Genomic DNA, 13,731 nt, shown 5'->3' with positions numbered 1-13,731 from the left:
TCTCATCTTCCTCTATGTCCTCGTCCATTTCCACAATATTGCCCTCAAGTACATCCTCCTTGTGTAGACCCTCTATATACTCCTTCCACCTTTCTCTTTCCCTTCTTTGCTTAGGACTGGTTTTCCATCTGAGCTCTTGATATTCATACAAGTGGTTCTCTTTCCTTCAAAGGTATCTTTAATTTTTCTGTAGACAGTATGTATGTTATCCCTAGTAATACATGCTTCTACATCCTTAAATTTCTGCTCTAGCCATTTGCACTTAGTCATTTTGCACTTCCTGTCAATCTCAATTTTTAGATGTTCTATACCCTTTCGTCTGCTTCATTTATTGTGCCTTTATATTTTCTCCTTTCAGTGATTAAATTCAGTATCTCTTGTATTACCCAAGGGTTTCTACTTGCCCTCACCTTTTTACCTACTTTGTCCTCTGCTGTCTTCACTATTTCATCTCTCAAAGTTAGTCATTCATCTTCTACTGTATTTCTTTCCTCTGTTCTTGTCAATCATTCCCTAATGCTCCCTCTGAAACCCTCTACAACCTCTGGTTCTCTCAGTCCTATCTCCATAATTCTTCCCTTTTTGCAGTTTCTTCAATTTTAATTTGCAGTTCATAATCAATAGATTGCAGTCAGAGTCCATATCTGCCGCTGCAAATGTCTTGTTTTTAAATCTTGGTTCCTAAATCCCTGTCTGACCATTATGTAATCAATCTGAAACTTTCCGGTGTCTCCAGGTCTCTTCCACGTATACAGTTTTCTCTCATGATTCTTAAACCAAGTGTTAGCTATGATTAAGTTACGCTCTGTGCAGAATTCCACTAGGTGGCTTCCTCTTTCATTCCTATCCCCCAGTCCATATTCACTACTTCTTTTCCTTCTCTTCCTTTTCCTACGATCCAATTCCAATCTCCTATGACTTTTAAATTTTCAGCGCTCTTAACTATCCAAATAATTTCTTTTATTGCATTATACATTTCCTCATCATCTCCAGAGCTAGTCAGTATATAGACTTGTGCTACGTGGTGTGTGTGGGCTTCGTGTCTATCTTGGTAACAATAATGCGTTCACTGTGCTGTTCGTAGTAACGTATCCACACGCCTATTTTTTTTTACTCATTATGAAACCTACTCTTGCATTACCCCTATTTGATTTGGTTTTTATAACCCTTTATTCATCTGACCAGAAGTCCTATTCCTCTTGTTACCGAACTTCACTGTTTCACACTATATCTGATTGTAACATATCCATTTCCCTTTTTAAATTTTCTAACCTACCTGTGCGATTCGGGGATCTGACACTCCACACTCTGATGCGTGAATACCCGTTGTGTTTCTCCTGATAACGTCCTCCTGAGTATTCCCCCACCTGGAGATCTGACTAAGGGACTATTTTACCTCCAGAATATTTTACAGAAGAGGATGCCATCATCATTTAACCATAGAGTAGAGCTGCATGCCCTGGGGCAAAATTATGGCTGTAGTTTTCCCTTGCTTTTGGCAATTCACAGTACCAGCAACAAGCACAGCAGGGCCATTTTGGTTGATGTTACAAGGCCAGATCAGTCAATCATCCAGACTGTTGCCCATGCAACTACTGAAAAGGCTGCTGCCCCTCTTCAGGAACCACATGTTTGTCTGGTCTCTCACCAGATACCCGTTTGTTGTGGTTGCATCTAGGGTACAGCTATCTGTGTTGCTGAGGCATGCAAGCCTTTCCACCGATGACAAGGTCATGGCTCATAGGGGTAGGTTGCGGGTAATAGAGTGAAGGTGTTGGTCTACAAAAGCAGAGACTCTCTCAATGGGCATAGTAACTGGCCACAATGGGGTGTCCAGGTGGTTGGGTTTATGAACTTTAGGAAGTATGTAGTAGGAGTGTTGGGAGTGGTAGGTGTAAGGAGAGATATAAACTGAGGGGAGAGGTTCTGGGATGGGAATAAAAATTTGAGGAGCAATTTGAAATTCTATTGGATTTCTGTAAAGGGGTTCTGTGGCAAGGTTTCTAGGTGGAAGAATCTCACAGCTGGCAGAGTTCTTCTGCCAGGTAATTCCTGCAGTTTTAGACCACAGTGGTGGAGTCTTTGCTGGCAGGTAGAATTATAAAGTTGGGATCAGTTTTTAGGTGGTGTGTTGCTGTTTTTTCTCGGTGGGTATAAGGTTATCTTCCATGTTGAAGGGTTTGAGGAATGATGGTAAGCAAAGTTTTGAGGTTAAGAAATTGTGGAATGTTAACAGGGGTGGTGGTGTGGGTACAGTGAGGGTGGATGGAGGAGTGAACTGAGCCAGGCAGGTTTCAAAGTTGGTTTTGAGTTGAGTCTGGTCAGTAGAGTTAGTGATGGAAAAAATGTTTCCACTGTAGGAACCAGCAGAAGGACAGAAAGTCTTTGACAAATCCAGATGATTGAGCTTGGAAGTGGGGTGAAAGGAAAGGTCTTTGAAGAGGACAGATACGTCTATGGGACTAAGGCTTTTGGAGGAAATGTTCATGACTATGTTTGAGGTCTTTAGGTTCTGGATTCTGTATTGCATGGGAGGGAGTTTCTGAGAATGTGGTAAATGTAATAGGTCTGTGTGGCAGGGTTTGTCAGCTATGAGGGGATGTGATTGAAGTTTGGAGGCTGTTGTACAAGTGATGGATACTGGTAGTCCAAAATGAGAGTAAGTGGTGAATAGGATGTAGGGTCTTTTGAGGTGGCATTGTGCAATTGTGCATGTTGCTCTTCTTTCAGGTAGGCAAGAGTTTCATTGTGAGAGTGAGATACAGGAATTTGTGACTGCAGAGCAGGAGAACTTTACAAATGGAGACGAGATAATTGCAAGGTGGTTCGGGCCTAATTTAAAAGGGTTTGCAGGACTAGGCTGATGAGGGCTAAGGACCAGCAGAAACTGGACAGATGGAGGTCATTGTGGAAGAATGGGCTGCAGCCGGAGATGTGTAATTTGATGTTAAGGCCATTTCGGGGATTTCATGAACCAGCCAACATGGGACTGGGTTTTGGCTAGGGATAAGGAAGCTTTTCTGTATTGGTGCAGATGGGAGCAGTAAATATCCTTGATGGAGGTTAAAAATAGATATATTACATAAAAATACTTGCAAGGGGGGGGGGGGGGGCAGTGACGCAAAATACAGGTGAGGTGTGGGGAAACAATGTGAAACTTGAGGGAGTAGGGTCAATAGTGAAAGGCGAAAATGAACTGAAATTGATGTGAAAAGACGATGAGGTCAAAGAGAAAAGTGACTAAAAATATTATAATGTGGGATGCAGCTGAATATGCAAGTGAAAATGATTAAGAGCAACATTTAGCCCATCAAAAAGAAAGTAGCTATCAGCTTACATTCATCTATATGTCAGTTAGGAGAAGTGCCAAATACTGCAGATTACAGTTTTTAGATAACCAATTATTTACGTAAGAATTAAAATTATCACCCACGGCAGGAAATTGGTAGAATTAAAAATGACCGGACGTACATCCGTAATGTTCTGTAAATTGATGGATATGTCTTCAATAAAATATATCGCATCTTCTGTATCACTGGAAGAAAAATATTGATAAAGAGCCACTAAGAGCAATGGCTTTTCATGTCATAAAAATAACTACTCTGCTTTGCAGACGATAAATGAAAATGTTCAGAATTCCCCGCAGTTGTCATCTGCTGCATAAGGTAACTACAAAGAGAATTATCAACACACAGTTCTGTGAATAGTTCAGTGACAGGAAAGCTAAGGTAGACTGAGGTGTACTGAAAGTAGATGAAACACACACTGTTGAAAATATCCACATTGTCTAATTTAAAGGAATTTCTATTCTCTACACTATCATGTCTGCATTGCAAAGCAATGAGATTTACAATCACAGAGAGGCTGAGGATGTGGGAGGAAAGCCCCCAACTCCCTCCTCCCAATGTTCCATGGTTTACAGAAGCACCCCTCACTGCAGCTGAGGCTACTAATTACCTGTTCTGACCACAGTAGGCTGTGACTAGGCCATTTATCTGCAACATATATTCTTTCTTCCTGGATTAGACTAGTCTAAAACTTTATGTACGAGAAGTCCTTTCAGTTTTGAAAAGTTGTTGAATGGTACTGATAGATTTGAAGCTGTGAAGATGGGCCATTAGGCGTGCACAAACAGCTTACGCCACAAGAGCATTCGCAGCTAATGACTAGATTGCAATTTCCTTTACTAGTCTCACATACAGTTTTAATCTGTCAGGATGTTCCACACCTTTTGCACAGTTACCATTATGTAAAAATGAGGCAAATTTGGGCATTTACTTATGGTTTTCACCAATATTTCTTCCGTGTTGTGCACCACCTACAAATACACTCCTGGAAATTGAAATAAGAACACCGTGAATTCATTGTCCCAGGAAGGGGAAACTTTATTGACACATTCCTGAGCTCAGATACATCACATGATCACACTGACAGAACCACAGGCACATAGACGCAGGCAACAGAGCATGCACAATGTCGGCACTAGTACAGTGTATATCCACCTTTCGCAGCATTGCAGGCTGCTATTCTCCCATGGAGACGATCGTAGAGATGTAGTCCTGTGGAATGGCTTGCCATGCCATTTCCACCTGGAGCCTCAGTTGGACCAGCGTTCGTGCTGGACGTGCAGACCGCGTGAGACGACGCTTCATCCAGTCCCAAACATGCTCAATGGGGGACAGATCCGGAGATCTTGCTGGCCAGGGTAGTTGACTTACACCTTCTAGAGCATGTTGGGTGGCACGGGATACATGCGGACGTGCATTGTCCTGTTGGAACAGCAAGTTCCCTTGCCGGTCTAGGAATGGTAGAACGATGGGTTTGATGACGGTTTGGATGTACCGTGCACTATTCAATGTCCCCTCGATGATCACCAGAGGTGTACGGCCAGTGTAGGAGATCGCTCCCCACACCATGATGCCGGGTGTTGGCCCTGTGTGCCTCGGTTGTATGCAGTCCTGATTGTGGCGCTCACCTGCATGGCGCCAAACACGCATACGACCATCATTGGCACCAAGGCAGAAGCGACTCTCATCGCTGAAGACGACACGTCTCCATTCGTCCCTCCATTCACGCCTGTCGCGACACCACTGGAGGCGGGCTGCACGATGTTGGGGTGTGAGCGGAAGACGGTCTAACAGTGTGCGGGACCATAGCCCAGCTTCATGGAGACGGTTGCGAATAGTCCTCGCCGATACCCCAGGAGCAACAGTGTCCCTAATTTGCTGGGAAGTGGCGGTGCGGTCCACTACGGCACTGCGTAGGATCCTACGGTCTTGGCGTGCATCCGTGCGTCGCTGCGGTCCGGTCCCAGGTCGACGGGCACGTGCACCTTCCGCCGACCACTGGCGACAACATCGATGTACTGTGGAGACCTCATGCCCCACGTGTTGAGCAATTCGGCGGTACGTCCACCCGGCCTCCCGCAAGCCCACTATACGCCCTCTCTCAAAGTCCGTCAACTGCACATACGGTTCACGTCCACGCTGCCGCGGCATGCTACCAGTGTTAAAGACTGCGATGGAGCTCCGTATGCCACGGCAAACTGGCTGACACTGACGGCGGCGGTGCACAAATGCTGCGCAGCTAGCGCCATTCGACGGCCAACACCGCGGTTCCTGGTGTGTCCGCTGTGCCGTGCGTGTGATCATTGCTTGTACGGCCCTCTTGCAGTGTCTGGAGCAAGTATGATGGGTCTGACACACCGGTGTCAATGTGTTCTTTTTTCCATTTCCAGGAGTGTAGAATATGCAAAAGAGGGTGGGGATTGATTAGAGTTCACTATGTACTCTCTGTTACAATCCATTTGAGGACATGCACACACATAAAAAAATTCAAAGATGACTTTTGTTTTTGTTCATATACAGTCTTACACTTGCTGTGCTGGGTGGCATAGCATGCACTTGTTTATGTTACCTGTGAGGTGATTTTATGTGGAGCTGCATATCTAGCTACAAACAAATAAATTTATAAAGTCAGTCTGTATCATGGCACTTCCCTACACTGATTTTCACTGTCTTGTCCTTTTTTTGTTGAGGTTTTCTGTTGCTAGAAGTTTGACCATGCTTGAAAGATGATTCTTTATTCATGTGAATGAGACTTCCCAAAACATACAATGGCTTTGTGTTATCCTTACAATTTGTCATTTTTTGATCTGTTTTTTACTACATGCTTGCACTTAATGTTTTTGGTTCCACAGCTTGTAACACATGGGTGCAAACTTTGACTCTTACAACTTTCAGGTTGCAACCCATATTTGTAGTACTCTACTTCCAGTTTTGCATAAATGTGCATGTATTCCCAATAATCACTTACCACTGGGCAGGAGTTTATTAGCTGTACAGATAAATATTCTCTTTTTGTAGCACAGCTGTGAAAACTCCAGTTAAACATGTTCCCATAAATGTCCAGAATATGAAATTGATATTATTTTAGCATTATGCAAAACTTTTAACATTGCTGGGATTCAGAATCACAATTAAATCAAAATGTTATCGAGTTTCTGATGTGCTAATCTAGATTTATTTTCACACAGCTGTTTAAAGCATTATTTTAAACAATGTGTCACACTCAATAATTGTTCTTTGTTGCTGTATCCATATTTATTATAAATAGTTTCTTTTCCAATCCCTGCATGTTTCACAATGTATTTTTTTGTTTTAAGGTAACGGGTCCAGATCCACCTCATCCAGTGACTAGCTTCGCACACTTCGGATTTGATGAAGCTCTGATGAAATCAGTTCGAAAGTCTGAATATACTCAGCCGACACCCATTCAGGCCCAGGCAGTTCCTGCTGCATTGGCAGGGAGGGACATAATAGGGATTGCCAAAACAGGGTCTGGAAAAACTGCTGCCTTTGTCTGGCCCATGCTGGTACATGTTGCCGACCAGCGTGAACTGTCACCGGGTGAAGGCCCCGTGGGACTTATTTTGGCACCCACAAGAGAACTTTCACAACAAATATATGCCGAAGCCAAACGTTTTGGGAAGGTGTATGGCTTGCGTGTCGTTTGCTGTTATGGTGGAGGTTCTAAGTGGGAACAGTCAAAAGCCCTAGAGGAAGGAGCTGAAATTGTGGTTGCAACACCAGGTCGTATGATTGACATGGTCAAGATGAAAGCCACAAATCTCCAAAGAGTCACGTTTCTTGTGCTCGACGAGGCTGATCGCATGTTTGATATGGGATTTGAGCCACAGGTGCGGTCAATCTGTAACCATGTGCGACCCGATAGACAGACACTGCTTTTCAGTGCTACTTTCAAGAAGAAAGTTGAGAGATTGGCAAGGGATGTTCTCACTGATCCAATACGGATTGTTCAGGTGCGTATATATAGTTCATAATATACTTTCTAATAGTGTGAGCTATGTTTGCAGGTCTTTGTACAAGGGCGAGTCACTAAATAACCTGTGCTGTCACTTTTTAGAAACACACTGGCATAAAATTTAAAATGGTATGCAGTGTTCTGACATTTCAGACTTATCTGTTGTCTTATCCCCTTATAATTATTCTCTGTTGGTGAACAGTTTTTACTGCCAGATGTAAAATTCTGAAGTAGTCTGTATGCATTTAAGCTACCTTTGAAATTAATGTAACTACCAAAACATTTAGTAGAGTTGAGCTGCTACATCCTACAATACAAAACACCATTTTTGTAGAGGAATGTTTACTTAAAAGTTATCTTAGCTAATATATTCTAATTTGTTAAAACACACACACACACACACACACACACACACACACACACACACACACACTTGAATAAATGTTTGACTGTAATAGCAGAGAACACAAGCCATGTTGTGTATGTTCACATATTATTTATCATTACAAGAGCAAACATGTATCAGAAGCATGGCATTGCTGAATGGAATTCTCTTATTTTGATAAACAAAAGTGGTTCTGGAAAGGTTTCAGTATTTTTCTTTGCCTAGTTTGATTCAAAACTGATTAAGGCCTCATTTTAATGTTTGTGTTTTTGATAATCTTATTTCACCTTAAATCTTCTGAGAAATCAGTTAGGCTTAAGTTAATGTATTTCAGTGCAGTAATCCTGTCTGTAATGGCACTTCAAATACCAGTGTTTTCAATTAATTGCATACTTAAATGGGTGAAGTTATGCTAATTATGACACATCTGATTTCAAATCTTGAAACTAGTTATCCATTACCCTCCTTAAACATTCTTTTCGAACAAAAAGCAATAAAAGTATTTTAAGATAATAAAGGCTTAGATTTTTTGAGTCCAATCTGCTCAACCTGTGCCTGTAAGTGCAAGTGTTGGTTTCACATCGTAACTTCGAAGCATGGGCTCCTCCATTCTGCTTGCTCTTAAAATTAATTTTCGGGTTAGACTTGAAACAAACCAAATACTTGTAGAAAATGCGGGGTAATATATACCCATTAACATCACTCATAATTATTTACCTTTGTTCATGTAATCTGCCACCAGTAAACTATTATTTATTGGCATACAAGGACTATTCTAACTTTCTCAGCTCAACACAGAAATGTCGTAAATGTGCTAAAAGTACTTTTAGCTTTGTGGGGTGGTTCTCTTGAGATAGTGCATTATGAAGCTTCAGGGATTTACTCATAGGCTCTTGTTTAAGTTACATGACCTCACTGATATTGCAAAGATATTCATGAGAGGTATCTACCAGATTATACACAATGCTTTTTGGTTTGACAAAGCTATCAGCTTGATCGATGCTACATCTGTTAACCATTCACCAAAAGAAACACATGCACTTAGACACTGCTTAGTAGTTTTTGGACTTGTCTAATCAGAATGCCCGTGAGCTTTCCTACTGTTCCATAATAGTAGATGGCCTCCTCATCACAAACCAGAGAAAAAGGAGCAGTGAAAACACTGATTGACAATAGACAAAAGTGCATTAAAGAAGGTGAACGAGATTCATTTTGCAGTAAAAGTGATGCCTATTTTCATGATTCGGTGTTGACAAACTACCTCTTCAAGGGCAGAGCACCATCAAGAAGTGTTGCACTTTACTACTGAACAAACTCAAGCTGAAAAAATATCCTAATTTCTATATCCTGTAAAGAAGGAAATTCTCTTCCATCTTAGTAAAATGGCCTCTGACCGTTGATGCAAAACTACATTACCTTCACTTCACTCTTCCACATATTTTTTATTAACTTGGTGTATTTGCTTCTGTTGTGGCACACAACACAAATGAACACCAGTTTTTATAATCTGTTTAATAGTAGACTACAACACATGATGGACACAATTTACAATAACATGAAACTCTCTGGTGGTGATACAAGGTCATTAGTGTAACAACATCCAAATCGTGAGTGCTGCACTATAAGTAATGGTTGACAGCAGGGCACAGACTGAAACTGAGAGGCTCACGTTGTCCTAGATATAGGCAAGTGTAGGCATTACTGATGCTGGTGGCACCAGTTTTAGTCTGTGCATGCAGACTAGTTATAGACTCACACTGGAGCCTGATGAAGGAGCCTCCAGTGTCTGTCTATCCCCGCATCTGCAGTGGGTGAGCCTTAGTTCAGTGCATTTAGTAATATCTGTGGTGTGCTGGCACAGCCATTTGCGCATGCGGTCGGCTCAGCGTATGAATCTTGAGCGCGGCTGCCAGCAAAAGGTACTGGTAACAGTGAGTTTATCACACCCCTCCCCTGCTGGGGTGGCGGGGGTGAGGGTGACAATCTTTCTACACCTGGCCCCACACCATGCAGAGAGAGAGGTGTGTGACTACCATCTCTTCTATAGCCTCCCGCCCTCCCCCTCTGGTGACTCGCACCTCCAGGAGCCCTTGGTCTGCGGGCACTCAGATGTAAGGCTGAAACTGGCCGTGTCGTCATTGATTGCGGTGGGTGGAAACATTGGTGAGGCAGTGGACACTGGAAGTGACACAATGACGACATCTGGGCTCAGTGTGGTGGGCACTCCACAGCAAATGAAGAAGTATGTTCAAGACATATGACATTTTGTGTTCATACTGGGCAACACTGTTTGGCGATAAGAGCCCTCTGAAGCTCTTACATGGACTTCAACCTTGTTCTCTCCTGCATTTACTGCTGCCCATATCCAGACCCACAGTTCCTCCCTCCTCTCCGAAGTTCTGGCCTGGCAGGCATATGTGTGGGCCCGAGGGTCTTCATTCAGATAAGTTAGACACAGCTTCAAAATGACCCGTTATCTATGTGACGATCATGAGTTTGGTGAACTCTGTTACCCATGTGTCTTGCAGACTTACATTGACTTCACAGCCCTTCAATTTTGTTCTTTGGCCTTCAGACACAACTTTTGTCAGGTAAATCATTGAAGTTCCTGGGAGGACTGTCCCCTTAAATCATCAAAAAATATACATTACTTCAAATTGAAAGGAACAATAATTACAAATCCTCATGGAATGTGAGCTATGAAGGGCATGAAATTTGAGAATCCTGTGTACAATCTAGTATTTTCCTGTCGGCCAATCATAATTTCAGCAGTTTTTTTTGTCGATATTTCTGTTGTCCATTTCATAACAATGTTATATGAAGCTTTTGTGTGCAATAATAATAGCTAAGTTTAATCAGAAATGAAACATGGAGGAAGTAGCAATATGTAATTTTTTGGGGGTTAATGAAAAAATCTTCAAATGAACTGTATTGGCAATGATTGCATTTTATTTTCTTTTGTCGCATGCAGGGAGATGTCGGTGAAGCAAACGCAGATGTTACCCAGGTAGTGAAAGTATTGCCCCCTGGAGCTGCGAAGTGGAACTGGCTTTTGAGGTCACTTGTTGAATTTCTGTCATCAGGAAGTGTCCTTATATTTGTCACAAAGAAGGTAAGAGCGTGTTCTTATCATCATCCTATGTTTGTCATAATACAGGGTATCCATAAAAGACTGTCACAGTTGTAAATTTTAACAGCATAGTTGAGTGTTGGTTCAGGGTCACAACTAAAGAGTAACTCAGTTTTAGCTAAGCACATGTGTGAGTACTGCTTTGTTGTTGTTTTCCCACTTGTGGCATCATACACACAAAGTGATGATTCCTAAGTGTAAAGCATTTTGTGTTCTGCAGATTTCTGAGAGTAATCTGTAATGTCAGTTCATCATGCATTTTGTTTAAAGTTTTTGTGATCCTCTATGGGCCAAAGACATCTGCCAATGGTATAATCAGTTTGAAATGACTGGATGTGTGTATAAACAGAAAAGCACATTATTTTGATTGAAGATGATGTTGACAGTGTCAGAGGACCTCGCCTTCGTAGTCCTATGAAGTCTGTTGGTAGAGCAGTTCTTGAACTTCAGATGCCAAAGATTACTGTATGGACAGTTTTAAGGAAACATTTACATTTGTGTCCGTACCGGTTACAGTTTGTGTGTGCTTTAAAGCCAGTTGACTATGGTGCATGTTATAAATTTCTAGGTGAAGTGTCACAGTGGGAAGATGACACACTTGATCATGTGGCGTTCAGTGACGAGGCAACTTTTCATCTAAATGGGAAGGCTCTCCCCATTTGCATCTCTTTGTATAAGAGTGGTTGAACGACAAAGTTGCTGACCTTTGGATTGATTGTAAACTTCAGTACAACAGAACTCATTTCTGCTAGCCTTCACATTCATCTGACCTCACTTCATACAATTTTTTACTTTGCGGCTTCCTAAAAGATTATGTCTACATTCTGCCACTACCTAGGAATTTCCCAAAGTTGAGACACAGAATTGCAGAGGCTATTGCTTTCATTATTCTGGGCTTCTTAACCAGTGTGTGGGAAGGACTGGATTTTAGGCTGGGTGTGTGTTGTTTAACTTAAGGTGCACATATTGAACATTTGTAAGAAAAATGACATTAATTTGCCTTCAATTTAACATTAATTTTCATCAATAGTGAAATTAAGCTGATATAATATGCCATTGAATCTAGGACATTCTTTTATGGACACCCCTTATTTTACATTTGTGAAAGTGTGAAAATACTTTGTGCAGTCTACCGACAATAATCTACAATACATTATACCTGGGAACAAACTGAAGAAGAATGAGGATGTGTATCTCTGAAACCAGTGTGCATGGCTAGAAAGGGGAGCTTATAAAATTTTGTTTAAAGCAGAACCTATAAAGTTTTGTTTGTAGGTAACTCTAGTGTAACACATGTGCATTGGTATGATTATGAGGTATGTAGCTGTTCACTTCATTCTAGTTGAGGTAAGCAGAGTGAAAATACTTTTTACCCAAGAGAGGTTGCAGTGCATATCGCTGCTGGCTGCAGTGAAATCAGTCGTGTGCATTCAGCATTGTTTTCAGACTACTCGTGGTAGAGCACTCCTTCATTGTTTAACACGTAGTGTTCCGTAAGTCCTGCCATAAAGGGGAGCTTTCGGTGACATTGAAAAAGTCAAATTACTGATTAACTGCCAGAAGTGGTTGCTACAGGCTATTTCAGTAAAATGCAGTTACAACTAATGCTAATACACTCACACTATTTATTTCTAGATTATTTTATTATTGTATTATATTAAGAACAATCTGGGAAGGATAGATTGCTACTCACCACATAGAGGAGGCGTGGAGTCACAGACAGGCACAATGAAAATGCCTGCTATGCATTTAAGCATATGTAGCAGCCGTTTTCATTGTGCCTGTCTGTAACTCAATGCCTCCACTATATGGTCAATGGCAGTCTACTTTATTGTTGTTATTCTGTCATTATATTAGGCTAGAATAACAATAATATGAAAAGGATAGGTTTCTACTCACCACATCGAGGAGGCATTGAGTTGCAGGTAGAACAATGCAAAGACTTCTAAAATTTTAGCTTTTGGATGAAAGAGTCCCTCAGAAGTAGGAAAACACACGCACTCATACAAGCATGACTCACAGATGCTTAACTGCTATCTGTGAATGCTCAGGCCTGGGCTGCAGGAGATGTGTGGAATAGCCACATGGTTTGAGGCACATTGTCATCCTCATTGGAGGTGTGAGTTCTCCTTTGGGCATGGATGTGTGTGTTGTCCATAGCGCAAGTTAGTTTAAGTTAGATTAAGTAGTGTGTAGGCTTAGGGACCGATGACCTTAGCAGTTTGGTTCCATAAAACCTTACCACAAATTTCCAATTTTCCGGACTGCAGGCTGCACCTGAATCTGTCATGAGCAGCAATCCAGGGTAGTTGTTGGGAATAACGGTGTGGGCTGCCTGCCAAGTTAATTTAGGAAAACCTTGCTGTTTGAAAATTTCTTGTTGCTGTGAAATCAAACTGTCATGAAGCTACACGTTTGACATTATTATGACATCTAATATTGCTGAAGCAATGTGAAAAGACAGTATTCCACTTTTTGTCACTGCTTGCTATCAAAAGTAACCTACATTGTTACCAGCAATTTTGACAAACAAGAGGGCTTAAATCATTATTGAGAAATATTCGCATCTTAATCACCGAGAAAGACACCAATACTACACATAGTTTTTAATGAGCCCAAAGAAGTCAACAGAATGATAACATAACCAAGGCTGTTGTTTATGAAGTTTTATAGCTGTTACTCTCCCTGATGATCACCCATGTTGTGGAAGCATTTTGCTGAGCTTTGGTTGCAATGTTCTGAGACTATTTTCCATATGATAGTCTCTTTGCACAAGGACACTTTTCAGGCTGTCGTTGTGGTCTTCAGTTTGAACACTGATTTGATGCAGTTTTTTATGCTGCCCTATCCTGTGCAAGTCTCTTCATATTCAAATAACTACTGCATCCTACAT

General features: G+C 41.6%; 1 protein-coding gene across 2 annotated transcripts in view; it reads left to right on the top strand.

Moving 5' to 3' along the window:
• The window catches only part of LOC126354833 (ATP-dependent RNA helicase DDX42), an 89,191-nt gene that overhangs the window by 35,626 nt on the left and 39,834 nt on the right, over positions 1-13,731 (top strand). For both annotated transcript variants that reach the window (XM_050004781.1, XM_050004782.1), the window contains exons 5-6: positions 6,665-7,321; positions 10,680-10,820. In XM_050004781.1, coding sequence (XP_049860738.1) covers positions 6,665-7,321; positions 10,680-10,820 — 798 coding nt within the window. The remainder of the gene's footprint in view (positions 1-6,664; positions 7,322-10,679; positions 10,821-13,731) is intronic.

The sequence above is a fragment of the Schistocerca gregaria genome, chromosome 3, assembly GCF_023897955.1.
Source record: "Schistocerca gregaria isolate iqSchGreg1 chromosome 3, iqSchGreg1.2, whole genome shotgun sequence".
NCBI classification, from domain to species: Eukaryota; Metazoa; Arthropoda; class Insecta; order Orthoptera; family Acrididae; genus Schistocerca; species Schistocerca gregaria.
Note: the sequence above shows the minus strand (reverse complement) of the source record. Positions and strands in the feature narration are given on the sequence as shown.